Source organism: Theropithecus gelada, chromosome 1, assembly GCF_003255815.1.
Source record: "Theropithecus gelada isolate Dixy chromosome 1, Tgel_1.0, whole genome shotgun sequence".
In the NCBI taxonomy this organism is placed as follows: Eukaryota; Metazoa; Chordata; class Mammalia; order Primates; family Cercopithecidae; genus Theropithecus; species Theropithecus gelada.
In genome coordinates, this window is record NC_037668.1 from 82130655 (window position 1) to 82158644 (window position 27990).

At 49.7% G+C, this 27990-nt stretch overlaps 2 protein-coding genes across 10 annotated transcripts in view; one reads left to right on the plus strand and one right to left on the minus strand.

Moving 5' to 3' along the window:
- On the plus strand, positions 1-27452 carry MRPL37 (mitochondrial ribosomal protein L37). 2 transcript variants are annotated; one of them, XM_025376962.1, is made up of 7 exons: positions 1-419; positions 5465-5648; positions 5742-5857; positions 10442-10627; positions 13300-13457; positions 16909-17112; positions 25930-27452. In XM_025376962.1, the coding sequence occupies exons 1-7, from the start codon at positions 74-76 to the stop codon at positions 26188-26190; spliced, it is 1455 nt and encodes a 484-aa protein (XP_025232747.1). In that variant the 5' UTR covers positions 1-73; the 3' UTR covers positions 26191-27452. The 2 variants fall into 2 exon arrangements, with proteins under 2 accessions (XP_025232747.1, XP_025232819.1); XM_025377034.1 differs by lacking the exon at positions 25930-27452 and adding an exon at positions 18927-19138.
- The window catches only part of SSBP3 (single stranded DNA binding protein 3), a 180317-nt gene continuing 178566 nt past the window's right edge, over positions 26240-27990 (minus strand). For 4 of the 8 annotated variants that reach the window (XM_025377361.1, XM_025377248.1, XM_025377605.1 and 1 more), the window contains one exon: positions 27442-27927. In XM_025377361.1, the coding sequence (XP_025233146.1) occupies positions 27898-27927 (30 nt within the window). In that variant the 3' untranslated portion in view covers positions 27442-27897. Of the gene's footprint in view, positions 27928-27990 lie in introns of all 8 variants that reach the window. The other 4 variants (XM_025377529.1, XM_025377322.1, XM_025377162.1 and 1 more) reach the window with 2 other exon arrangements.

Below are 27990 nucleotides of genomic sequence, written 5' to 3' on the forward strand. Positions count from 1 at the left end.
TTTCGTTCCCAGCAGGCCCTGCGCGCGCAAGATGGTGTCGTCCAGGTGGTGGTCTTGAGGCGAACAGATCGTTATGGCGTTGGCGTCCGGGCCCGCAAGGCGGGCGCTGGCTGGCTCCGGACAGCTCGGCCTTGGGGGCTTCGGGGCCCCGAGACGCGGGGCGTATGAGTGGGGCGTGCGCTCCACTCGGAAGCCGGAGCCTCCTCTCCTGGATAGGGTGTACGAGATCCCTGGACTGGAGCCCATCACCTATGCAGGGAAGATGCACTTCGTACCCTGGCTGGCGCGGCCCATGTTTCCGCCCTGGGAGCCGCGCTACAGGGACCCAAGGTTCTACCGCTCGCCCCCTCTTCACGAGCATCCGCTGCACAAAGAGCAGGCCTGCTATATCTTTCACCAGCGTTGCCGCCTTCTCGAGGGTGAGGCCCCAGGACGAGCGGCAAGGGAACATATTCCTCTGCCCAGCACTGACCCCGACCCTCTGTGGCTTTGGGCGAGACATTGAAACTCTGTGGGTTTTGGTTTCTTCATCTGCGAAATGGGGCCGTAGTGATTCCCATCTTCTGAGAGTTGTTAGAATTGAGTTGTAAGGAGCTGGGCCTCTGTGCGGGAGTAAGAGAGTTTGCGTGTCAGCGTGAAAAGAGCTGCTTTCTAGGCCTACCCCTGGCTCTCTCTGTTTGACTTTGGGCAAATGGCTGACCATCCTGGGCCTCTATTTCCTGTGAATGATTTTGACTGGACAGTCCACATTGACCTTTCCAGGTCTGACATTCTGGAGATTAACTGCACATTTTAAAAGTAGATGGAGAGGCCGGGCGCGGTGGCTCAACCCTGTAATCCCAGCACTTTGGGAGGCCGAGATGGGCGGATCACGAGGTCAGGAGATCGAGACCATCCTGGCTAATACGGTGAAACCCCGTCTCTACTAAAAAATACAAAAAAGTAGCCGGGCGAGGTGGCGGGCGCCTGTATTCCCAGCTACTCGGGAGGCTGAGGCAGGAGAATGGCGTAAACCCGGGAGGCCGAGCTTGCAGTGAGCTGAGATCCGGCCACTGCACTCCAGCCTGGGCGACAGAGCGAGACTCCGTCTCAAAAAAAAAAAAAAAAAAAAGGGAGATGGAGAGAGTTTATAGTGGAGACAGCAGAATGTTTAATCTCCAGGCCTGTCACCTCTCAAGTCCATGTCTAGTCCTCTGTCACTCTCACTAGGGACAGATCAAAATGACTTTGCCAAAACCAGCCTGTCTATCTAGAACAGTACCAGAAATTATTTTCCAGAGTCCATGGAGAGGCTTGTTTATCCCTTTCCCCATTCTTCCATCTTCCTCAAATCAGGATAGGGATGGGGCAGGTCTTGAAAACAGAATGGTTGAGATAAGTGGGAACAGCATTTTCCAAAGAGTAATTAGGGGAAAAAAAAAAAAGCAAATCTGGCAAGATTGGGGGACTAAGCCAGATAATAAATCCTAGGTTTGAAAAAAGTCAATTGGTCAGCCTTTTAAGCTTCTCAATTCCATTCCTGAAAGCTGATTGTTCAGCCTTTAAACACTTCCAGTGTCCTTACAAGGTACTGGGAAGGATCTCATAAGACTTGGCATCCTTGAGTGACCCAGGTAACAATACCAAGTGGGTGAATGCATTAGCAGTATTTTAGACGTTAAGATTATATTCGTTTGCCTAGGCTGAAAATGTATTGTGTATCCTATGTTTTTGCTACTTACAGAGAGGTTCTGTAGGCTATTATAAAACTCTGCAAGATACAGGGCTAGAGAAGCCATTTGGGGTAATGGAGAGAGGTGATGGTCTTTAGGGTAGACAGACTCAGATTCTCCTCCTAGCCTTGTCACTTACAAGGTATGTGAGCAAATTCCTTAGTCTCTGAGTTTCATTTTTCATTTTATAAAATCCCATCTAACTTGCAGGTAAAGCTTCTGGCACAGGGTAGATGGTGACTTTCAGTAAATGGCAGCTCTAATTATCACCTATTTTTCATACGCAAATGAAACATAAAGTCTTAGTATTTTATCTATTTTCAAGTTTAAGGAACAGTGGCGGGTCAGAACTAAAACTTAGTTTATCTGACTCCCAGTCCAGGGTTCTTTCGGCTGCACCACAAAATCCAGAAGTTACTTTTTTTTTTTTTTTTTTTTGAGACAGCATCTTGCTGTGTTGCCCAAGCCAGAGTACTGTGGCGTGATCGTGCCTCACTGCAGCCTTGACCACCCAAGTTCAAGCGATCTCCCACCTCAGCTTCCTGAGTAGCTGGGACCACAGGCGCATGCCACCACTCCCGGCTAGTTTTTAAATTATTTGTGAAGAGGAGGTCTCACCATGTTGCACAAGCTGGTCTCAAAGTCCTGGGCTCAAGTGATCCTCATGCCTCGGCCTCCCAAAGTGCTGGGATTATAGGTGTGAGCCACTGCCCCTCCCCAAAAGTTACATTTCTAAACATTTATATTTATATTTCTGGTGTGATGTCTTATGGGTCTTAAAGTGAAAAGTCTCATTGTACTTACTGCTTTTCATTTATTACCACAAGAGAAATTGCCTCAGGGTGTCTCCCCCAAAGTATCTTAAGCTCCCTTCCATCCCAGACATGGTCTGTCTGCCTGTCTCTTTCCTTCCTTCCTTCCTTCCTTCCTTTCTCTCTGTCTCTCTTTCTTTTTTTTTCTTTCGACAGAGTCTTGCTCTGTCATTCAGGCTGGAGTGCAGTGGCGCAATCTCACTGCAATCTGTACCTCCCAGGCCTAATCTATCCTCCCACCTAAGCCTCCTAAGTAGCTGGGATTATAGGCACATGCCATCACGCCCGGCTAATTTCTTGTATTTCGTTTGTAGAGATGGGGTTACACCGTGTTGGCCAGGCTGGTCTCAAAGCAATCTGCCTACTTCAACCTCCCAAAGTGCTGAGGTTATAGGTGTGAGCCACCATGTCTGGCCCAGACACAATTTTCAAATGAAGATACGACCTTGAGTCAGAGAAGTGTTCTTCCAGCTGAGATGGGTAATCTGCCAACCAAGGCAGCCACCAGCCTTCTGTTAATTTGTGGGCATGATCATTGAGAAGAATATAGTATTGACTTTTCATTTGAAAATAGAGGACTGGCCGGGCGCGGTGGCTCAAGCCTGTAATCCCAGCACTTTGGGAGGCCGAAACGGGTGGATCACGAGGTCAGGAGATCGAGACCATCCTGGCTAACACGGTGAAACCCCCTCTCTACTAAAAAATACAAAAAACTAACTGGGCGAGGTGGTGGGCATCTGTAGTCCCAGCTACTCGGGAGGCTGAGGCAGGAGAATGGCGTAAACCCGGGAGGTGGAGCTTGCAGTGAGCTGAGATCCGGCCACTGCGTGACAGAGCCAGACTCCGTCTCACAAAAAAAAAAAAAAGAAAAGAAAATAGAGGACTGGTGTGTTTACTTGATCTAGAACTTAGATACCTAGGTCTATGCATGTTCCTCCCCTAGAGAAGCCAAATTTGGGGAAAGTGAAGCTAGGGAGGTCTTTGCCTGGCACCACAACCCATCCCACCGAGAGTAGCTAAGTTTCTTTAATGTTTAAAGATTGTCAGGCTAAATTGAATCTATTTTAGTTTACATATACACCATCTTTTATTTATTTATTTATTTTAGAGACAGGGTCTCACTCTGTCACCCAGGCTGGAGTGCAGTGGTGTGATCATAGCTCACTGCAGTCTTGACCTCCTGGGCTCAAGTCATCCTCCCACCTCCTGAGTTAGTGGGATTATAGGCATGAGCCTCTGGGCCTGGCTACGTATATGCCATCTTTTCATGCAAAGTATTTTGGGCAGCTTATTTATAACAACCAGATTAAATTTAAAAACAGCTGAGGGGATCAGTACAAAGGAAAAATAAAACAGATAATACAACAAAAATTCATTCTGTGAGGTTCTACTTCATTTCCTTTTTTTTTTTTTTTCGAGGTGGAGTCTTACTCTGTTGCCCAAACTGGAGTGCAGTGACGTGATCTTGGCTCATTGTATCCTCTGCCTCCCAGGTTCAAGTGATTCTGCTGCCTCACCCTCCCAGGTAGCTGGGACTACAGGCAAGCACCACCACACCCAGCTAATTTTTTTGTGTTTTTAGTAGAGATGGGGTTTCACCGTGTTGGCCAGGCTGATCTCAAACTCCTGACCTCAAGTGATCTGCCACCTCAGCTTCCCAAAGTGCTGGGATTACAGGTGTGAGCCACCATGCCCGGCCTAAGATTCTGCATTTTAAAAGGAAGCCCCAAACCTGGCTCTGAGCTTGCTAGCAATAAACAAATGGTACATAGCTAGGGTCAGCTAACTAGGTCAGCTGCTTGCTTTTATAAATGAAGTATTATTGGAACAAAACCATGCACACTTGTTAAGTATTCCCTATTGTTGCTTTTGTGCTCTAGCAGAGTTGAGTAGTTGTGAGAGAGACTGTGGCCAAGAAGCTGAAAATATTTACTATTTGACCCTTTGAGAAAATGTTTGTTGAACTCTGGTATAGAGAAAAATATTTTCAGTTACACAGTTCACCATGTCTATAAGACAAAACAGGCCAGGCGCAGTGGCTAATGCCTATAATCGCAGCACTTTGGGAGGCCTAGGTGGGCAGATCACTTCAGGTCAGGAGTTTGAGACCAGCTTGGCCAACATGGTGAAACCCTATCTGTACTAAAAATACAAAAATTAGCTGGGTGCTGTGGTGCATGCTTGTAATCCCAGCTACTTGAGAAGCTGAGGCAGGAGAATCGCTTGAACCCAGGAGACGGAGGTTGCGGTGAGCCGAGATCATGCTGCTGCACTCCAGCCTGGGTGACAGAGCGAGACTTCGTCTCAAAAAAAAAAAAAAAAAAAAAGACGAAACAGTTCTGTAACCAGGAAAAGCCCAACTTTTCTATACTAAGGCCAGAGAGGTTCAGCTTCTTAAAGTATTCATGAAAATCCGAAAGTTATTCTCAGTTATTTCCAAAGGTTGCTTTCCCCTGAGAAGGCAGCATGGGCTTATGCCTGGACCCACACCTAATAAATGAGGTATATTTGGTAGACACAGGCTATATTTGGTAGTCAGGGCTGGGGTGTGGGTTATTAGAAAGGATCTTAAATGAAAGGTTGGCATCCATCAATTTAGTCCCATAGCCTAGGGTCTATCCACTGCTTGCAGCATTCAGCCGTATTATCTCAGCTGTCTTAGCCACTGTTTGAATTCCTCTAGTGGCAGGCGCTCACCCCCTCAGTCACCTATTAATCATCCTGAAGTAGATGGTCATTCCTGAAGGTGAGTTGAAATCTGACTTTCTTAGCTTCTGCTCTTCACTTTTTGTTCTATCCCCTCAGGCGTCACAGAACAAATCCAGTTTCTTACTTGAGGCAGCCTTTTTACTAAGATGCTACCTGGCAGGTGTAAGCATCTCTTCCTGAATTGTTTTCTTTCTTTCTTTTTTTTTTTTTTTGTGGCTGATTACCTCAAAGGTGTAAAGCAGGCTCTCTGGCTCACCAAGACCAAGTTAATAGAAGGCCTTCCCGAGAAAGTGCTTAGCCTTGTTGATGATCCAAAGAACCACATAGAGAACCAAGACAAGCGTGTTCTGAATGTGATCTCGCATGCCCGTCTCTGGCACACCACTGAGGAAATCCCCAAGAGAGAGACCTACTGGTAAGTTCCCCCAAGTAAAGAAGATTTCCTACTAATGGATCTTCGAATCGACCTGTTGCTTTAAATCCCCAAATGTCTCTTTTTGTCTTCAAGCCCGGTCATCGTGGACAATCTAATACAGCTGTGTAAATCTCAGATTCTTAAGCATCCTTCTCTGGCCAGGCGGATCTGTGTCCAAAACTCCACGTTTTCTGCTACCTGGAACCGAGGTTGGTCATCTTGTACACCAGAAAGCCTTGGTCTGTTTTTTTGCCTTTCTACTCTTAGCCCCACCACCAGCTCCCATCCCCCAGCCCCCAAATACCTATCCTCACTCCCGTCCTTCGTGGTCTCATTTTGTAGGCTCAGACACACCCTTAGTATCATTAGCCATAGCCCAACCATTTTTGTTTTTAATCACTTTCTAAGACATTCATTCAACCATTAACAGCCATATCGAGTGCTTAGGATATGCTTGGGAAGTCCCTAAATGCTGAAGGTAAGGAAATTTATAATAAAGCACATGTAGCCTCCGTCCTCACGATGCTCATATTCTATTGCAATAGTCTTCTTACCTCAGTTACACCTCTCTGGTCTTCCAAATCCATTTTCAGCATGGCCTGCTAGAGTGATCTTTCTAAAGTGCAAGGATCTGCCTGTTTCAGATCCTTCACTGTCTCCTAGTAGTGTAAACCATTTATTGTGAGTTACCAGCCCTCATGATTTGGTCGCCACTTAGTCTTTCTAGTCTTATCTCCTGCTCTACTGCCCACCACCCCATCCCTAAATTAGCCACTTGCAGCTTTTTAGCATCAAGCTTTCACACCCATGTGCCTTTGCACATGCTGTGCATTCTGTCTGGAATAATCTTTTTTGTTTGAGTTTTATTTTTATTTATTTATTTTTTGAGACAGAGTCTCACCGTGTCGCCCAGGCTGAAATACAGTGGCGTGATCTCAGCTCACTGCAACCTCTGTCTGCCTCCCAGGTTCAAGCAATTCCTGTGCCTCAGCCTCCCAAGTAACTGGGATTACAGGCGTATGCCACCACACCTGGCTAATTTTTCTATTTTTAGTGGAGATGGGGTTTCACCATGTTGGCCAGGCTGGTCTCGAACTCCTGGCCTCAAGTGATCAGCCCATCTTAGCCTCCTAAAGTGCTGGGATTACAGACATGAGCCACTGCTTCCCACCTGGAATACTCTTTTCTGCTTTCTTTTCTTTTCTTTTTTTTTTTTTTTCCAGGTGGAGTTTTGTTCTTGTTGCCCAGGCTGGAGTGCAATGGCGCGATCTCAGCTCACTGCAACCTCCATCTCCTGGGTTCCAAGCGATTCTCCTGCCTCAGCCTCTCAAGTAGCTGGGATTACAGGCACCCGCCCAACATGCCTAGCTAGTTTTTTTTTTTGTATTTTTAGTAGAGATGGGGTTTCACTATGTTGGCTAGGCTGGTCTTGAACTCCTGACCTCAGGCAATCTACCGCGCCTGGCCCTCTGCTTTCTTCATTTAACCAAATTCTCCTTATCTGCAAGACTTCACTCAAGCCCCCCTTCTCTGTGAATCTGGGCTGGGGTATCTGTTCCTCCTCTGTGTGCCTTATGCTCATTCTGCCATCATAGCACACATTACACTGTACTGTCAGTATCTACTGTCAGTTCTGTCTACCCCACTAAACGGAACTCCTGATGGCTGGGACCATATCTTACTCACGTTGTCCAATGTCTAACAGTTCATGGTACACAGTAGGTGCTGACTGAAGGGATGCGTAAATGCATATACCTACTGTTGATGTTTCAGGCAGGGATATTCATAGAACACAGGTGTTCTAACTGGTGGAATCCTGGAGCAGGGAAACCAGCTATGGAATGATTTGGGATTTCAGGACATCTGCTTGGTCAGGATTTGTGTATAGACTTCCTGGCAAAGAGTCAGCTTTGCAGAGGTAATGACACCACTAAGGAAATTAGTGAACCTCATTAATAGAGGAGTACTTGGCCCATCATCAAGTATTACCTCTAATTAAACTACCCCATTTGGCGCTGTCACTGGAGGAGGGATATGGAGGGAATTGAATCAGAAACCACACAAGAGTGGTCTGTGGGGAGAATCGAAAACCCAAGGTTAGGAGAGGTCCATGCACGTTGATTTTTCTTGCAGATTATATGTGAGGAAACAGGAAATACTTTAGAAAACTATTCTTGAGGTGACAGATCAGAGTTTATCCACCCACAGAGGTAGTATCCCTTTCTTACCTATCCAGTAAGGGAGGCCACATGCTAATTAATGACAGTGCTATTGACCAAACCAATTTTTAGACATACAAGAAAACTGGCCTTGATCCATTACCATCACACTGTGGCTATTTCTGAAAACACAAGCACCTTCTGAGAAAGATTTGCCTCAGTGGACACTCCTCAGGAGGCCATTCTCAAGGTGTTTTTCCAGGCACATTTTGTCTGGTGGTAGCATGTGACCTCCTGTGGGGACCTCTGTGAAGGGTGTCTATGCATGTTCACAATGGCTGACTTGCTGATGAGTCAGATGTGAGTTTGTTTTCCTCTTGCTACCTATGTCTGCACGTAGCATATATGCTAATGCAAATTCATTGAGGCTCTTTGGCCAGGGTTTTCTCACTCTCAGTCGTTAAGGACAGTCTGGCCCCTTTCCTAAGTTTAAGAATCTCCTCTGCCTTGGCTGGGTGCAGTGGCTCATGCGTGTAATCCCAGCACTTTGGGAGGTCGAGGCGGGTGGATCATGAGGTCAGGATATTGAGACCATCCTGGCTAACACAGTGAAGACCCATCTCTACTAAAAATACAAAAACAAAAAATTAGCTGGGCGTGGTGGCGGGCACCTGTATTCCCAGCCACTCGGGAGGCTGAGGCGGGAGAATGGCATGAACCTGGGAGACGGAGCTTGCAGTGAGCCGAGATTGCGCCACTGCACTCCAGCCTGGGCGACAAAGCAAGACTATGTCTCAAAAAAAAAAAAAAAAATGCCGGGCACAGTGGCTCACACCTGTAATCCCAGCACTTTGGGAGGCCGAGGAGGGCGGATCACAAGGTCAGGAGATGGAGACCACGGTGAAACCCCGTCTCTACTAAAAATACAAAAAATTAGCCGGACGTGGTGGTGGGCGCCTGTAGTCCCAGCTACTCAGGAGGCTGAGGCAGGAGAATGGCGTGATCCCGGGAGGCGGAGCTTGCAGTGAGCTGAGATCATGCCACTGCACTCCAGCCGGGGGATAGAGCGAGACTCCGTCTCAATAAAAAAAAAAAAAGGTAAGATTACCTCTAGTCTTAGTGCTCCTCTCTCTCTCCATCACTCCTTCCCTGCTGTATCCTACTCTAGTCACCTGGATTTCTCTCCCTAAATTCTGCCACAGAGTTGCCTGCACCTGTGCCTTTGCACATTATTCCTCCTTGACTAGAGTGCTTTTCCCCCTCTCTTTGCCTGGCAAGCTTTTACTCAGTGGTTTTCAACTAGGGACAGCTTTTCCCTCTGGAGAACATTTGGCAGTGTGTGGAGACATCTTTGATATGATGTGGATGGGGTGTGGGGACATGGGATGGGGAGGGAGTTCAAGTGGCATCTGGTAAGTAGAAGCCAGGATGCTGCTAAACATCCCACAGTACACAGTAGGGGGAGGCATTCCCTCCCCCTACTCCACCAAAGAATTATCTGATCCAAATGTGAATAGTGCTGCAGTTGAGAATCTCTGCTCTTACCTGTCCTTCCAGATGTCATTTTAAGGCATTGCTGCTTTCAGGGAGCTTCCCATTCCCAGAGAAGTTCAGTTTTCCCCACCTGTACAATTTTTGAATATGTTTCATTCTTTTCACTGCAGCACTCACTACCTGGTGGGCTCCTTGAGAGGAGAGAGTAACTCTCACGCATCTCTGGGTTAGAGCAGGTGCTCAGGAAGATCTGGATGGTGCAGGCTTCGTTCCCCAGAGACCATCAGCCCTCAGGGTTTATTGGGAAGGGAACACAGGAAGAAGAATGCATTGGTTCATCCCCTCTTAAGGATCCCAGGATTAACATCCTAACTTAGTTATGTGTTCTGTGATTAGGCTGATGGTCTAGAAATGCTATAAATGACTTGAGGCACATGGGAGGATGAAGGCTTTAGACTTTGCAGAATTGAGAAAGTCTTTAATTATTATTATTTTTTAAGTTTTTTGAGACAGAGTTTCACTCTGTTGCCCAGGCTGGAGTGGAATAGCATGATCTTGGCTCACTGCAACCTCTGTCTCCCAGGTTCAAGCAATTCTCGTGCTTCAGCCTCCCTAGTAACTGGGATTACTGGCATGCACCACCACTCCTGGCTAACTTTTTTTTTTTTTTTTTGAAACAGAGTCTCGCTCTGTCACCCAGGCTGGAGTGCAGTGGCATGATCTTGGCTCACTGCAAGCTTTGTCTCCTGGGTATACGCCATTCTCCCGCCTCAGCCTCCTGAGTAGCTGGGACTACAGGCGCCCGCCACCACGCCCGGCTAATTTTTTGTATTTTTAGTAGAGACAGGGTTTCACTGTGTTAGCCAGGATGGTCTCAATCTCCTGACCTCGTGATCCGCCCGCCTTGACCTCGCAAAGTGCTGGGATTACAGGCGTGAGCCACCGTGCCCGGCCAATTTTTTGTATTTTTTAGTAGAGACAGGGCTTCGTCATGTTGCCCAGGCTGACCCAGAACTCCTGGTTTCAAATGATCCGCCTGCCTTTGCCTCCCAAAGTACTAGGATTATAGGCATGAGCTACTGTGCCCAGCTGCGAAAGTCGTTAGTACCAGGTTAGAGTAACCATTTTTCTCCCTTTTAGAGTCTCTTCTCCTTCAAGTCCGTGGTTCTGGTGGAGCCCGACTGAGCACCAAGGATCCTTTGCCCACCATCGCCTCCAGAGAGGAGGTTGAAGCTACTAAGAATCATGTTCTAGAGACCTTCTACCCCATATCACCTGTCATTGATCTTCATGAATGCAATGTTTATGATGTGAAAGATGACACAGGTGAGGATCAATGTCTTGGACTTTTAGGCAGTGTGGGGGAGAAGGACATGCTTTTTCTGGAGGGAAAGGATATACTAAGAACTTGCTAGGCGCTAGGCACCTCGCGTGTATTACCTATCTCCTAGGATCCATGTGGCCCCATGAGACAAGTACTATTGTCTCCATTTCATAGGCAAAGAAACTGCAACTCAGGGAGGTTAAGTGATTTGCTCAAAGGCTAACTTTACTTTTTACCTTGGAGAAGTAACTCTGTTACATCAGAATGGCTTGAGGGGCTTTTCTTTTTCTTCAACAAACTGTATCATTGGGCATTTGAGGGGCTTTTGACCAAGGCTTTTTCTTTATTCATAGGTCCCATGAAGGCACCCACTTTCTGTTTACCTTGTAAACTCTGGCCAACCCCCTTTAAGGACTGAGAAAGCCCCGTGGACACTGAATGGGGCCATTGATCCAAACTCCAGCAAGCCAGGGACCACCATGTACTCAGTCAGCCAAGACATCACAAGGGAGTGAGACTAGGCTGGCCCTCACTTCCTGCCATCCACTCTGTCCTCATGAGCTGTAGCATCTTCCTCATAAACCCCTTCATTGTCACAACCACAACCTAGGTCAGTCTTTACTGTCCTTTACCTAGCCTATTGCCACAGCATCCCAGCTGGTCAATCTGGCCCCACATTATTTTCTCTCTGGTCCATTTAGTTCACAATTCCAGAGTAGCCTTTCCCCAACACCACCTTCATCCCATCTATCTTCATGCCCACCTCCCATTTCCTATTGAGTAAAGTTGGAACTCCTTTGCTGACATGAAAGAGCCTTCACATCTTGTCTCTGCCCCATCCCCAGCCTCATCTTTGCGTCCTCCCCCACCTGCCCCATTTCTTGTGACTGTGCTGAATTCATCATGCCCTTTCTCACCTCCATGCCTTGGCACTTCCTCTCCCTTTGCCTGGAGCTCTTGACCATTCTTTCCTTTTGGTCTTCAGCTTGCTTACTTGTCATCTTTCACAGTTCATCTTAGGAATCACTTTCTCTCAGAAATACTTTGGGATCTTCCAGTCTCATCAGGGTCTTTCTGACTGTCCTCCCATAGCCCTTGACTCACCTCACATCTTGACATGTCCCTCCATACAGATATGGTCAGTTTTCCTGTCTGTCTCCCCTCTAAACTGTGAGCTCCTCAAAGACAGTGGCAAGCTCTGCTTGGCCTCCATTCCTGGTACCTGTCTTAGAGCTTGGCACAGAGTGAGTTCTAGATAAGTACCTGAGCAGACTGAAGTACCAAACATGCAGCAGAGCCATGCCTCCTCTAGGCTTTTCAGAGCCTACATTATTTTCCCAGCCTCTTTTTTTTTTTTCCTGAGACAGGGTCTCAGTCTGTCACTCAGGCTGGAATGCAGTAGCATGATTGTTGCTCTCTGCAGCCTTGACCTCCCAGGCTCAAGCAATCCCCCCACCTCAGCTCCTGAGTAGCTGGGACCACAGGTGTGTGCCACCACACCTGGCTAATTTTTGTATTCTTTTTAGAGATAGGGTCTTATTATGTTTCCTACGCTGGTCTCAAACACCTGGGCCCAAGCAATCTGCTCGCCTCGGCCTCCCAAAGTGCTGGGATTACCGGCGTGAGCCACCAGGCCCAACCTTCCCAACCTCTTCCTTCCTTCTTTTCACCCATATTCAGTGATCCAGATCACTTATTCTAGAAGTTCCCAGCCTACCAAGAGTTACTCATAGCCATGCGAGAGAAGAGAATCATGACTTGATAAGGTCATGGCTGAGAGGAATAAGTGCTAAACTTTGATTCTCAGCACTAGTGTTGTGTGGGTTAATTGTGAATGATGAGGCAAGTCATTTGTCACTAATATTAAAATAATAAATTTTGCAAATGACTTGCTTTCTTTTTTGTTTTTTTTTTTTGTTTATTTCTTTTGAGACGGAGTCTCGCTCTGTCACCCAGGCTAGAGTGCAGTGGTGCAATCTCGGCTCACTGCAAGCTCCGCCTCCTGGGTTCACACTATTCTCATGCCTCAGCCTCCCGAGTAGCTGGGACTACAGGTGCCCACCACCATGCCCAGCTAATTTCTTGTATTTTTTTAGTAGAAATGGGTTCTCACCGTGTTAACCAGGATGGTCTTGATCTCCTGACCTCATGATCCGCCCATCTCGGCCTCCCAAAGTGCTGGGATTACAGGCGTGAGCCACCATGCCCGGCCGACTTGTTTTCTTTTTAATAATTACCACAGATTTCAAGTTCTCCTTCTCCTAACATCACTGTCATCTGTGTGCCAGAATGAGAGAGAAAGCTGTGGAGTTAGAACTAGCTTGCAAGAAGCACCTATAACAGGTTGGCAGGCATTTTCTGTGAAGCGCCAAATAGTAAATATTTTAGGTTTTACAGGCCACATATGGTCTCTGTCACAGCTACCCAATAATCATACGTAAATGAATGACTGTGGTTGTGCTCCAATAAAAATGTTATTTATAAAAATAGGCAGCAGGCCAGATTTGGCCAGCAGGCTGAAGTTTGCCAGCCCCTGAGCTATAGTGATAGTGCCCACCTTTGTTGAGTCTCTGTGTAGCACCTGTCCCTGGGCTAAGGTGAGGTGACTTTCCTGAGGCTTTATGGCAGGCTGATGAATCCTTTCCACCCCTCCACATAATTGTGTCTCTTGCAGGATTCCGGGAAGGCTATCCTTACCCCTATCCCCATACCCTGTACTTACTGGACAAAGCCAATGTACGACCGGGCCGCCTTCAGCCAGATCAGCTGCGGGCCAAGATGATCCTGTTTGCTTTTGGCAGTGCCCTGGCTCAGGCCCGGCTCCTCTATGGGGTACGTATGTGAAGAAGACCACTGAGCTGCTCTACGCCATGTTGGTCTCCTCCCTTAAGGTTATTGCTCAGAGGAAGAAAAGGGATGTAGGGGAACTGATTGCTTGACTGAGGAGTTTTAGGGAGGAGTACTTCAGCCTACCCTGTGGAGATGAGCCGACATCACTAGGGGCTGACTGCCTGTGCTTCGCCTAAGTAGCTCACCTGACCACAGTAGCCCACATGTTTTACTGAAGTCCCCACTTTCCACGCTATGCCATAGAATTACAGGGAGGCCGTGCAGCTGATCCAGCATTACACAGCACTAAGTGATGGAGATAGGACTGCAGGTAGGTCTGCCCCACTCTGAAGTCTTCAGTTATTTGTGCTGCAGCATGCTGCCTCTGTTCTTGTAGTGGCAGAAGTGGAGCACAGGTGGGAGGAAGTGGAGCAATAGAGATGGCCAAGCCCTGCCTGCCAACTCAGGATGGGTGCTGGGGACCCAAGATACTCCTTGGTGGTAGCCCCTGATCCTAAGAGGAGGTCTCAGGGACCTAAATGGTATGGAATACAGACTAACTTGTCACAGAGAGCTGTCCTAAGATGGGAAAAACTTGGCTCTGGGAGCAGAGGCCTCCAGGGAAGGGAGGGCTGTATGGTAGCCCTCAAGCAGGCCTGGGACACCAGATCCCTGGTTTGGGATGTTGGGGTAGGGAGTTCATGAGAGCCACTGCTGGACCCCCAGGTCTTGGTTAGAGCCTGAGTCTTTTCTAGAGCAGGAATGAGGAAAAGTACTGTTTCCCATATTATTTGGCCTAGGGGGAGTTGGAGAGCCATGGTTAGCCAAATGGATAGGGAGTGGAATGGGCCTTGCCCAGACTGAGCACCTGCTGCATACCACACATTTATTTAGGGTTTTTATTAACAAAAAATCAGTGGTTCGTGTGTAAAATATAGTCTTGGATTAGCAGCAGGAGCATCATCTGGGAACTTGTTGAAAATGCATACTCTCAGACCTACCCCCAGACCTGCTGAATCAGAAACCCTGGGGTTGGGGCCCAGCGATCAGCATTTTAATAAGCCCCCCATTGACGCTGCTACAAGCTCGAATTTAAAAACCACTGAACTGGCCAGGCACGGTGGCTCACGCCTGTAATCCCAGCACTTTGGGAGGCCGAGGTGGGAGGATCACTTGAGGCCAGGAGTTGGAGACCAGCCTGGCCAACATGGCAAAACCCCGTCTCTACTAAAAACGCAAAGATTAGCTGGGTGTGGTGGTGCATGCCTGTAATCTTAGCACTTTGGGAGGCCGAGGTGGGAGGATTAGTTGAGGCCAGGAGTTCAAGACCAGCCTGGCCAACATGGCGAAACCCCGACTCTATTAAAAATACAAAGATTAGCTGGGTGTGGTGGCATGCACATGTAATCCCAGCTACTCGGGAGGCTGACGCATGAATATTGTTTTAACCCAGGAGGCGGAGGCTGCAGTGAGCTGAGATTGCACCATCGCACTCCAGCCTGGGTGACAGAGTGAGACTCTGCCTCAAAGGAAAAAAAAAAAAAAAAGACCACTGAACTGAAATTTCAGAACACAGCATTATTTAATCCTTGTAGTTTTTTAACCCCATGTGGCAGATGTCATTAGCTTCATTTTACAGGTGGTGAAACTGAGGCTCAGAGAGGCTAAGGAACTTGCCCAGGGACACATAGCTAAGAAATTCATATGAAGTCAGATCTTCATATGACCTTCTTGTGTCTTTCCAATCCTAGGACAACTGTCTTATTCCCATTCCTGAAGGCTCTGAAAGGTTAGGTAACTTGCTCAAGATCCCACAGCTAATGAGTGGGGAAGCAAAGCTTGGAACCGTGATCTCTCCAGTTTTGAAGGATGTGCTACTCCCAACTCAGGCAGGAGAAGGAGGCAGAGATAGTCACAACCCTGGTCCCAGGCCTGCAGACTCAGTGTAGCCTCTGTGCCAGCTATTGGCATCAGAGCCTGGGTAGCAACGATATCACTAATTACCACCAAGTTGGGTAGGAGCGGAGACCTCCTTCAGCCCCTCCAGGTACAAATTATTCCTGGGGATGTGAAGTTGAGCAATTATGGGAAGAGCCTCCATGTAAAAGGTAAAATTGCTGAGAAATTTATGTACTACCTGCAGTTTTATTGATCTGTAGAGGGAGATAAGAGTCAATACAGAATTCTCGGCTAACACTTACCGGTACTTTTCTTTTTATTTATTTTTCATGCAGCTAAGAACAGGTATTTCTAAGGCCAAAAGCCCCAGTGTGGCCCACACTGAGGTCTGACATTAGGTATTCCTAATGCCAGATTCAGCCCCAGTGGGGTGGAATCAAGGATGGCCTGCTTCATGGGGCCTGCCTGTTGAATCTTCATTCATTGAGTAGCAGTCACCAAACTGGATTGCTGCAAAGTCTCAGCAGGTCACCATACGATTTATCTCCCATACTGGGACACCACTGAGAATAATGAGGTGCCACTATTAGATACACTGGGACACCAGGATTAGACCAGAACAACAGGGCTTTCGGTGACTTAATAGCATGGAGTCTGATCCCACGTCATACCCCATGGGTGACCTGGAGCAAATTATACCACCTCTCTGAACTTCAGTTTCCTTATCTGTTAGTGGGAATATACCTCTAGCTTTACGAGAGTAGAGGTGACCTGATGTAAAACTGGCAAGATGCCTGGCACCTGAGAGGCCTTCAGTAAATGATTTTAGGTAGTACTCCTATTACCAAGTGGCAGTAACCAGAAGAGATCAGTAGCAGGAATTGACTGGTGAAATCCTGACGCTGGCATGGCTGGATGGATACTCCAGAAATATGGCCCATATTGAGTTGCAGTGTAAGCATGAAGCCCAGTGAATGTGACTGCCAGGCCCTTAGAAGCAAGGCAGGGACATGGGGGAAGTGTGTGGTCTGGCATGAGCCTGTTTGGATTCTACACCACCCATCTTTGTGATTTCAGGCAAGTCACTTTACCTCACCGAATCTCAGTTTCCTCATCCGTCAAATGGAGTGAGAACTGAATGAGATTACATCTATCCGTTGACCCTCCGGATTCACATTTGATAGCTGATGTCACTGTGGTCCTCATCAAGTAACGCCAAGAGTTTGAGGGATTTCTGTCATTAACCCCCCAGCTGGCCTGCCTGAACTCTGGCTTGCCTGGAAATTGCCTCTCAGTAGCAGGAACTATTACTCTGATGTGCTCAAATAGAAGAGCAGGCACCCTGGGGCCATGAGGCACAGCCAGCCTGGGTGAAGAAGGCCCAGCCCTGGACAGTGCCCTGAACTCCTCATTCTATTTTAATTGCCCCAAAGAGAAGCCATTCAGTGGACGTAGGTGGACGTTGTAAAGGGCAGAACTAGAAGCTGCCTGGGCCGTGCTGTTCCTTACACTCCACAGCTTCTGATTTGTTTTCCTTTTCCCCTTTTCCTCTCAGAATGATGCCAAGGTCTTGGAGCAGCCCGTGGTGGTGCAGAGCGTGGGCACAGATGGACGTGTCTTCCATTTCCTGGTGTTTCAACTGAATACCACAGACCTGTCCTCTAACGAGGGTGTCAAGAATTTGGCCTGGGTGGACTCAGACCAGCTCCTCTATCGGCATTTTTGGTGTCTCCCAGTGATCAAAAAGAGAGTGGTTGTGGTAAGTTGAGCCATCTCCCGCCTGATCCAGGAGGGCCCTGCCTCCTCCTACCTGGTGTGAGCCTCAGGTGGGATTGCCGGGGTGCTCTGAGTAGAGCCCTGGCCCTGGGGACTTCCCACCCAGGATTTCTGCCTGGAGGACTCCTTCAGTCCCGCCCCTACCTAAGGCCCTGCCCAGTGCTCCACTCCAGCTTCTGCTTCCCTTTGCACCCTCCAGCCAATCCAGTTCCTCGCAGCTCCCAGGGTGCTCTGCGGCTTCATTAGCTTTGGCCTTTGTAGATGCTGCTCCTTTTATCTAGGAGGCTTCTTGCCTTCTCCCCTCCCCATTAGTCTTTGTCAGGCTGTCCTCCACTTGTCCTTCCAGGTTTAGCATAAGTGTTTCTTATTTTGGGAAACTTCTGACCACCACCGCCCCCATCCCAACCCTCACTTAAGTGCCTCAGGTGGGCTGCCCTGGCCTCCATATTCCCCCATCACAGCACGATCACATTGCTGTGCGTAGAATCTCTTCACGTTTTTTTTCTTCCGCCAAACAGAACTCCAAGCTCCTAGATCCTTGAGGGCAGGGTCTGTGGGGATGCATTCATTTGTTTCATCCCACAGATACGGAGTTCCTCCTGTGGCACCATCACTGCTGCACCCCACTGCTCAGCTGACAGGGTCCAGGCCTGCTCTCTGTGTAGTGGGCAGTAGCAGTATCTAAATAAATTCCTGATAGAGCATCAGGCAGTGATATGCACCCTGGAGAGACCTATAGCAGGGTCAGGGACTGAGAAAGCGGAGTAGGGGTACTGCCTGCTCTGGGACCAACTAGGTCCCACACAGGCCTGAGTATGGGCTTGCTAAATGGAGTCGCTGAGCCTTTGAACATTCTCAGCAGGTCCGTTCTTGAACTAGTTCTCCAGCAGCTCAGTGCTGTTTCCACCTGAAATGCCTGTCGGGTCTGTGCCCTTTGCTTTGGCCCCGGACACCCTCAGTTCACCTGCATAGTCACAGCAGCCACCTCCATGCTCTCTGCTCTTAGTCACGTTTTCCCTCCTGACTCTGTGTCTTCAGGTTCTCTTCCCTCAGCCTCTCCCTTCCAGGATACTGACTCAGGGCTGGGCCTGTTGTGGTTTGGAGACAGCTCCTCCTCACCTCTGCAGCCTCATCTCCTGCCGCTCCACCCCTCAGCATTCGCCCTGGGCTCCAGCCCGATCTTGCTCTTCCTGCCTTCATTTCTTCTTCTTCTATTGCATGTGCTGGGCTTTCTGAAGTCTCCTTCATTTTCTTTTTCTTTTTGCCCCATTCTGCTCGCCCTTCCACATATAAATGTCGGCGAGTTAGTCATTTCTCCCTGCTTTCTTCTTTTTCCTACTTCTGCAGTGGGGTCTGTCTCCTTTCATTTTCACTATTTGAACAGCTGACCATAAGCTCCTTGGGGACAGGAACCAGAGTCAAGTTACTGCTGTGTCTCTGTCTCTAGCACAGGACATAGGCCCAGTAGAAAGAAAGCAGGTGCCCAATAAATGTGTGTGGAATGGGTGAGGGATGATTGTCCCTGGGATTAGAGAGGGCAACAGCCCATTTGCTCCTGGTGGTTGAAGTGAGAGGGCCTCGGGAGCAGAGCAGTGTCAACAGCTGTTTTGGCTGAAGGGGGCTGGGAATGCTTCCTGTCCTCCCAGTCTGCAGCCCCTCAACACCCCTTCTCAGTCTGAGAGAGTCAGAAAAAGAAAGTTGCTGTCCAGGCACTGAAGATTTACTTCAATCCAATCTTGTTTTAATTGCTGTCGTTAAACCTAGTAGCAGGGTCCTAATGGACTGTGTTCTTTCCAGGAGCCTGTTGGGCCAGTTGATTTCAAGCCAGAGACATTCAGAAAGTTTTTAGCTCTATATTTGCACGGTGCTGTGTGAGCTGAGGACCCCTCTGAATCCTGAACCCTCCCTTGCCTCTCTTCCACGGAAGAGAGCCTGGGTCCCGTGGAGCCTCAGTGCCCGTTTGGCCTGCTACTCTCGCTGACAATAAAGAGCCCTTGTGTTGCACTGAAGCCTGTGTTTGGTATGAGGGTGCCATCAGGAGGGGCCCCCACACAAGTCCAAGCCCTGGAGCCTGACCTGCCCCAGCTGAAGCCCAGCTCTGCCCTGGACCCGTGTTGTGATCTTAGATAAGCATCTTCATCTGTCTGTTTCCATTTCTTCATCTGAAACCTGGGCTAATGTGACTGACCTGGTGTTGAAGACTCCGGGTTATGTGTGTGTAGTGTCTGCTACATGGCAGATACGCTGATGGTCACTAGGTTCTTATGGCATTATTTAAATTGTGGACACATTCCACAATGACTGCAGAAAATCTCGCTAGAGTATTTATTGTAGATTTCTCCCTTGTATCCTGGTTAATGGGGTGAGTACACCCCTGGTTCAGCTGGCCTCTGTTTGTCCAAATAATGTCAAGTCCTAATCTGTGCCAGACACTGCTGCCATGCCAAGCACCTGATACACAGCATCTTTAATCTCCACACACCCCTTACAAGGTAAATGTCATTTCCATATTCAAGAAAAATATTGCATGCCTAGCATGTGCTATGCACTGTTCTGGGCCCAAAGGAGAAAACATGGATAATTTAAGGTGTTTGCCCAAGGTCACCCAGCTGGTGCTATAGGTCAGCTTCCCAAGGAAACGCAGAGATTTTTATTTGGGGAGAACCTTTAGGACCAGAACCTGTGGAGAGTGAAGGCAGCAGCAGGTGGGGGTGGCGGGCCCAAGCTCAGTGTGGCTGCATCTGAGGCCTCACCCAGTTCATGGGCACTCTGGAGCCAGAGGCAAGGGAGTTGAGCCTTCTACAAACACCCCTGACCTGGCACCAGCCATTGGATATGTGCTGCTTCCCGACAGCGGGTGGGACCTTGGGCGAGGTGGCTTTGTTGGGCTGTAATTCCTGCTGAGGGACTGCTGAGAGCAGTTAGTGTGGGAACTTCCGGCAGCTGGAGGAGCTCTCAGCTAGGCAGTGGCAAAGTGGCGTCCAGCCTGTGTCTGCCTCCCAGGCTTGGGCTCTTTCCACTTGACAGCTTACTTTGTAGGCTTGAGGGATTACCAGGAAAAGCAGCAAGGCACAGAGGACCATGGGGACGGGGAGTGACTGGAAGTGGGGAGGCCGGAGGCTTGGCTGGGGCTGGAGTGGCCAGCTCGGGAGGGGCCTGAACACCAAGCACCTCACCTCCCAGGGCAGCTGACCTTGGGCTCCGGGGACTCTGAGCCCTGCTGCCCATTTTACTTTTTATTTTACAGACAGGAAACAATTATACATAAATGATAAAAGTTCAGAGTTCAGGGAAAAATAAGTCGACCCACCCAAGGCGGTCCCTAGCTAGTCCTTTTCCCTAAGGATAACAGAGCTTCGAGTTTCTTCCATGCTTTTGGTGAAAATGTGTATGTATCATAAGAACACATGTATGTACATGACTGAAGAGTCATCCTATTTACAGCCTGTTCTGCCCTTCCTTTTTCACCTGATGTCTCCGGATCGTAGGCTCTTGCCACATCACCACATAGGATCTCTTCATTCTTTTGAGCAGCTGTGTTAGTATCTGTTGATGACGGTCCAGGTTGTTTCCAGTTGTCATTAGAAATAATGCTGCAGTGAGCATCCTCGTTCATGTATCTTAGAGTACTTTTGCCAGCAGAGCCATTGGGTAAGTTCCTAGCAGTGGAATTGCTGAGTCAAAGGTTTTTTTTTTAAAGAACACTCCGTTGGGAGTACAGAGGAGGAGCTGGCGGGATGGTGGTAGGGAGTCCAGCTGGAGGCCACTGCAGTGATCCTGGGGCAAGTGGTGGTGATGGCTTGGCGTGATCCTGAGCAGGCTGAAGCCCCTGGAGACTGCTTGGAGGGGAGGGAGGGTGAGATGAACTTGAGCCCTGAGCAAGCGGGATGGAGGCTCTGAGTAAGTGAACCGTCAGCAGATGACCTTGTAGCTTGAGGACTGCCTGGAAGCGGGCCAGGGTTGCAGGGCAGGTCTGGGCAGCCTGTCCTCCCAACCCACCCTGAATGAGGACAGCTCGGATGCCGGCCTTAGTGCTCAGTTGTGGAGCCTGGAGCCCAACTGCACTTTTGTGTCGAGGGAGCTGCAAAGTGCGGCTGATCTGCAAAGTGGGGCAGGCAGGACTGGCGGTTTTTTAATTGTCCCCATGGAGATGAGGAAACAGGCTTAGAGACCACATGATGTAGTGTGAAGAGCTGGGAAGCTCCTGCATCTTGACAGCTGCCCCCTCCACAGACAGGTCCTTGCTTCTCCAAATCCCAAATGTCTATCAGCCTCGTCCCCACTCCCTCATTCAACGCAGGAGAGGAAGTGATGCAGCAGAACCTGAGGGCCTCAGCCAGCCTCCAGCCCAGTGCAGGCTCCCCAGCCAGTGAGCTGGTGAAGGAGCAGGAGCATGCTGCAGGGAGAGTGCTGCACCAGGTCATGCTGGATAGTGCAACCCCACGATAAGAACTTCCAGCAACAGACTTTTGGAAGTGAAATGGTGACATTCCCATTGTGAACATATTTTTCACTGTCTCATGTATTTAAGTGCCTGGTTGATCCATTCAAAAATTCTTCAGTTCATTTCTAGCAAGCTTCAGTGGCAAGGGAATTCTAATTTGGCTGGGGGAGAGCCACTTTCCCCCTCCTGTATTCCAGCTGCCCTGTCAGATCCTCAGCTTCCTCGCTGGCAAAATGGGGATATGGCACCTCCCTTCCAGGTTTCCCCACCTTTGGATCAAATAGATTCCATTCGACAAGGAGGTTTCAAGTCGATGGGTTTGGAGTTCTCAGAAGCCTGGTGGAAAGGTGAGCTTGCTTGAGGGGACCTGACTTTAGGCTGCTCTCTGTTCTCTCCCAAGGCTGGCTCAGGCTGGACCCAGGGCAAGTGTTTGGCAGAGGCTCTGTGACAACTCACAGGGCTCTGGGAAGGAGCAGGACAGGTTCCTGTTGGACTTTAGACAGTATCTCCCTGGTTCCTTTTTTGCTGTGGGTGAAAGTCTCAGAAAGCATGCAGGTGACCCGAGTGTCTCTGACTGTCTCTCTTTAACATGGACACACAGATGTCCATGACCCACAAGGCCTACCTGCTTCACTGCTGGAAGACCCCCCCGGTCCAGGGACCCTCTCCCCTCAGAATACATCTCCTCATACCCAAAGACTACATCCAGGGAGTGGGCTTGCTGCCCAGGGCAGGACCTCCATCCCTTAGAGGTCAGCCTGTCAGAGCAACGTGGCCCCTGCCATGTTCACTCTCGCACACGTGCGCACACACATGTATGCACGCACACACTCCCACACATGCCCACAGTCACACTTCCACCCACACACACACACCACACCCCCAGACATGTGCCCACATGCACGTGTGCACGTGAGACCCATGGGTCTCCTCCTCCCCAGCTAGGCCAGTGATGGAACCCAAGAATAGGTCCAGACTGGAGATTGAGCCCTGAGGTCCCTCACCATAGACCTCCTCTAGGGGCAGCCCATTGAATAAGCACCTACTGTGTGCCAGGTGTTGTGCTGGGAGCAACAGTTACAGAAGGAGGGAGATGTGGTCCCCGCCCTCTGGGAGCTCCCGGGGTACTGGGTGGAGATGGCCAGAGTAGTCTCCTTTGGATTGGCAGTAGCAGGTACCCACAAAGGCCACCTCCTTCCCCACACCTGGGCACCTACCCACCCACAGGTGACAGCATACCATAGGGAGGGGTGCCACTGAGCACATTCTGGGGCGACTACTCAACAACATCCAGTTATTCCAAGAGCACTCATCATGTACCTACTGGGCACCAGGACCTGTGCTGGCAATTCTGGGGACAAAGAGGGCTTGTACATGGTCCCTGGCTTAGAGGATCTTCCAGCCTGATGGGGGAGGCATACACTGAACCAGGCTGTGGGGACCCAGGGAGAGCGCTATCCCGGCCCAGAAGGCTTCCAGGAGGAGGGGCCATCTGAGCTAGGTTCTAAAGGGCAAGTGGGAACGAGGAGGGGCTGGCAGGAACAAAGGCCCTGGCTGGGCAGACATCCACAGAGTACCGCAAAGTTGGAGGTGAAGTGCTGAGGGACAAGGAAAAGCAGGAGTGCGCATGGCCCTTCCATGCCCTGCAGCTGCCTGGAAGCTGTGAGGAGCGTGGACTTGGTCCCAGAGTCACAGTGGGCGTAGCCACCTGGGTTCCCCACTAGCAAGAAGCCCTCTCCTCTCTGCACCCCTTTTCTTCTCATGGTCACCAGGGCATCTCGCTCTTCTCGCTCTCCTGGTCTTCTTCTCACTGCTCTGCCGCCTTTGTGGGTCGCTCCTATTCCCCAGATCTCAGGGCCCAGTCCTTCAGCCTCTTCTCCATTCATTCCCTAGATGATTTCAGCCAGTCTTATGACTTTAAAGACCCTCTAAATGGCAACAACTCCCACGGTATGCCTCTAGTTCAGACCGCCTACTTGATGTCTTTACTGGATTATCAAATCAGCATCTCAAATTTAACTCACCAGAACAGAGCTCTTCCCGCAGCCTGCCCCACCTCCACAAACGGCATCTCCGTCCTTCCGTATCTGTTCACTACTGTATCCCTAGTGCCAGAACCACCCCTGGCATAAAAGGGGTGCTCAGCAAACACATGAGTGGATGGATGGAAAGAAAGAAGTCTACGGAGGCTCAAAAGTGAGATGGTCTTTGTGGCATTGGAGGGCTGACATGGAGGCAGGAAATCAAGGGCATGGCTGAATTCCAGAAACCAGATGCCAGGTTCTGTGGCTCCGCAGGCGCCCTGGGAAATAGAGAGGAGGATAGAACAGAACCTCTGTCTTCCAGCACCCACCCTCGTTGGTCTTTTATTTCCAAACCCCAGCCCCAACTCCAAGCCCCCAGTGCTTATACCCAGTGAGCCCAGGGCTGGGCAGAGCAAGGCTCATCTGCCTGTAACCCCACCCTGCCCAGCCACTCTGCCCAAGTCCAGGGGAGCCCCATGGCCTTAACTCCAAGAGGCCCAGCTCCCCTCAGTTCAGGGCCAAAGCCCTCTGGAGCACCCCGGGCATGTTCTGGGCTCAGTCTCCTGGAGTCTGTGGAATTTGGGAACACAGCTGGTGCACCACTTCATGGGACAGCAGAGACTGGGGCAGGGGATTTCTCAGGTCACTAGGGAGCCAGCCTGAGCAGCCTTACCCCCAGCTGGAGCCCTGCTCTGGCCTAGCGCCTTAGTGGCTGTGCTGCTGTTGGTGTCAGTGACTTGCCTTAAGTTTCTTCTTTCCTGGCTCTGGGGTAGGGGGCAGTGGGGATGCCCAGCAGGGAGGCAGGTGAGGGGTCCGCTGTCTCAGGCCTGGTCCTAGCTCTGGCCCCCTAGGCTGGCCAACCCCTAGAATCGAGTGCCTGCAGACAGCGATGACTGCAGCAGGAAAGCTGTGGTCCGGCCCCCGACTCCGGCACCTCTCAGTGATGGCCTGAAGCCCTTTTTTGTGAAAGAACTGGCATGACGCTTCCTTTTCTCCTGCTCATTTCAGTATCTTTCCACTGGCTCATGTAGAGCTCTGGTCTGGCCCCAGGCAGTGATGAAAATGCTTAGTGAACAAGAACCAGTTCTTTGCTTCGAGATCTGCCCCCGAGGAAGGCCAAACTAACCTGCACCCTGGCCATTTGTGTTATGAAGGCAACTGCAGGGCTGCTGAGGGGCCCCAGGCTGAGGGGTAGCACAGCACACAGCAGGCGCTCCCCCCCAGGCTGGGCCCCGTGACCTGCCTTCCTCCAGCTAGGCACCCCAATCCCATGGCTCTTGTCTGTGCCTGACTCCTGCTCCAAGGAGCACAGGTATTAGATGAATATCCCATCCTCCCAACCTCCTTTCCCCAGCCCTGGGTCAGCACCATTGATACAGGTTAGTCACAGCCTCAGTCTCTTCATCTCTCCAATGGCGATGCTTTTCCAATAGTTCAAAGGTGTCCATGCTGAGCAAAAGCCCAGAAAACCTTGTTCCAAGGTGAAGAGGGAAGGACCACATGGAATCTTCTAGATCCTCCCAGCTACTCCCTAACACACCCATTTGGACTTTCCCCACATATGAGTAACAACATCACTTGCAGCGAACACATGCTGCTCTTAGTCCGTGCACGGCACTGTTCTGAGCACTTCACTGTGCTAACCTCCTCACAGCCCATGAGGCAGCCAGCCCGTCAGCCCCCATTTTGCAGATGAGAGAACTGAGAACAGAAATATCAACTAATTTGCCCATGGCCACACAGCAAGTTGCAGCAAAGGCAAGATTTAAACCTGGGAATTTGCTATCTGGTCCCCTAAGGGCCTTATAAACATGGGCTAAGCCTACCCTTTGCTTGGACCCTCTGTCTCCCACCCACCCCGGCATCTACTCCTGCTGCAAACCTAGAATGAGGTCCCCAGAGCTCCAGGGAAGAAGAAAGTTCTTTCTAGTCGTGCAAGTCAGCATCCATAGCGGCTTACCTCACCCTAGCCCTCAGCATTTCTTGCCTAAATGTCATCTGGGAATGGCTCTCTCCATATCCTGCCAGCCCCACCTGATTCATCTCCCAGGATGCCACCAGCATACACTTTCCAAAATTTACTAAGTAGACTGCACTACTCTCAAAACCCTTCAAGGGCTCCCAGTGCCTTGGAGCCTTAGGAAAAAAAATATATGTATGTATCAACCTCCCTGTGCCTCCCAGTCGCAAACAGCAGGCACTTGAGGTCGGGGGCCTGGGGTGAAGCCAGCCCCACCTGAGGGGAGAAAGCAGGGAGTGGCTGTGGTCCTCCTGGCTGATAGCGACTCCTCATAGACAACAGAGGGCACCAGGAACCTTCTTCTACTTCCAGAAAAATAAACAACATTCCAGCAAACCAAAATGTGTTTGCAAGACAAGAAATGGAAAATGGCTTTTAGAAGGCCCCCAAATATTTAAAGTAAGACGGATACCTCCCTCCCTCCCAACCCACCTTCCGCCGAGGCCATTGCAACTCCACAAGAACACAGAACTCGCAGGCCCAGGAAAAGAAGGCAGACGCCTCAAACACAAAACATCTTGTTACGCACCAGGAACAAAAACTCTGCCCAACAAGTCACCTTGCATTTTGTAATCAGTGTAATAAACTCCAACCCACGTTCCCCAAACATGTCAGGAAGGGCTGCGGAAAAAAGATGTCCCTTTAATAAAACGTTATCAACATATATCGTACACAAACTACAATGTATCATAATTACTTTTTTTTTTCCTCTCTTAATTCAGAACCAGACTACAAGGTAAGAAAAAACACAGAAACAGCTACAATGTTCCCAATAATCCGCACAAAGTCTTTTTTCAGGCAGATGATATCTCACATAATATGATATACATGGATCAGAAAGGGAGGGAGTAAAACAAAGACCAGCTACAGGGGAGGGAGGAAGGAGAAGGGCATGTCAATGTACAAAGAATTCGGGTGTCTTCCAGGGCAAGACACAAAGGTTTCTGTGGGGTGATGAGGTGAGCGGGGCCATGAGCACCCTCCCGGGAGGGGACAGGCTCCACCGTCGGGCTTGTTGGTTTTTGAAAATAAAAACAGGACCGGAGACAGCACGTCTGTTTGGTTGTCGGTGTCCCCCCACCCCCCACAGCTGCTCCAAAGTCTTTCCATCCAGTCCCAAGCATATACAGAGCAATTCTGGTCAGTATCCCATCTTTGAGAAAGGACGAATAAAGAGAAAAAGAAAACCGGAACTCGAGCCCCCCAGCCGGTGCACATGATGACGCTGATGCGAGGATCTCGGGACCAGAACGTGGAGGTCACTGTTTCCATGTCCCAGGTCATAGCCATCCTGTCAGTGGCAGCCTCTCCTACTCTGCGTCAGGCCACCACCCAGCTGGCAGGATTCTCACTGGGAAGACTGGGGTGGGGGCGGAGGAGGGGCTGGAAGGTCTAGGAGAGGAGGAGGAAGGCATCCTGGGAACAGTGCATGCCACCGGGTCACGGTGACGGGCTGGGCTGTGGTGGAATCCTGAAAGGGGCCGGTGGTCCGGCCCCTCTGGCCACAGGATGAGGGTGCTGGGTTCTGAGGTCCAAGCGTGCCGCTGCCGTTGCCGTAGAAATCAAGCTAGAACAAACGCGTTCCCGCTCCTCCCCTGCCTGTTGCACAAACCAAAACCCCAAGTGGAAAACGGTGACTGCCTTTTCTTCTTTCCAAAAAAGGCCTTTTGAAAGAAACCACCGATTGTAAACTGTCCAGTTTATTATTATTATTTTTGATGGCTACAGACAATGTGGGCTCTCACACCTAGACTAGCTTTTCTGGTGGAAGGGCTTGGGGACAGACAGACAGCAGGGCTTCTGGTTTTCCTTTTTTTTTTTTTTTTTTTTTTTTTTTTTTAAGAAGAAAGCATAGAGGTTGATTGGGGTGGGGGGCTTACTAGAAGCTTCCATTTAAAAAAATTTTCCCCCAAAAACCCCCCCTGAAAACAAATAAAAAAATCCCAACGGTAAAACCCCAAACAAAAAACAAAAAAGTGTCGTGTACGGAAAAGGTCCTTTGGGGAAAGGGCAAGGGGTGCGATTTTTCTGGTCACTGACTTGAAATACATTTTTGAGTTTTGTCCTTCATGTTTTATGGAATAAAAAGTTCGGCCTTTTTATTGCATGAAACTAAAATTGGGAAAGGTGGGGGGCGTGGATGGGGTGGGAGGGGGTTGAGGGGAGCAGGGAGATGCCCTCCCCACCAGCTCCTGGATAATGACACCTCACTTCTTGCATAATTTCTGGCATCTTCCCGCCTGCAATGCCCGCTCTCTCAGCGTCTCGGAGAAGGGGGGATCACACACTCATCGTCATGCTTGGAGAATACTGGAAGGGAGAAGCAGAGAAGGAGGGGGTGAGGATTGTGGGGAGGCCGCTGACACACCGAGG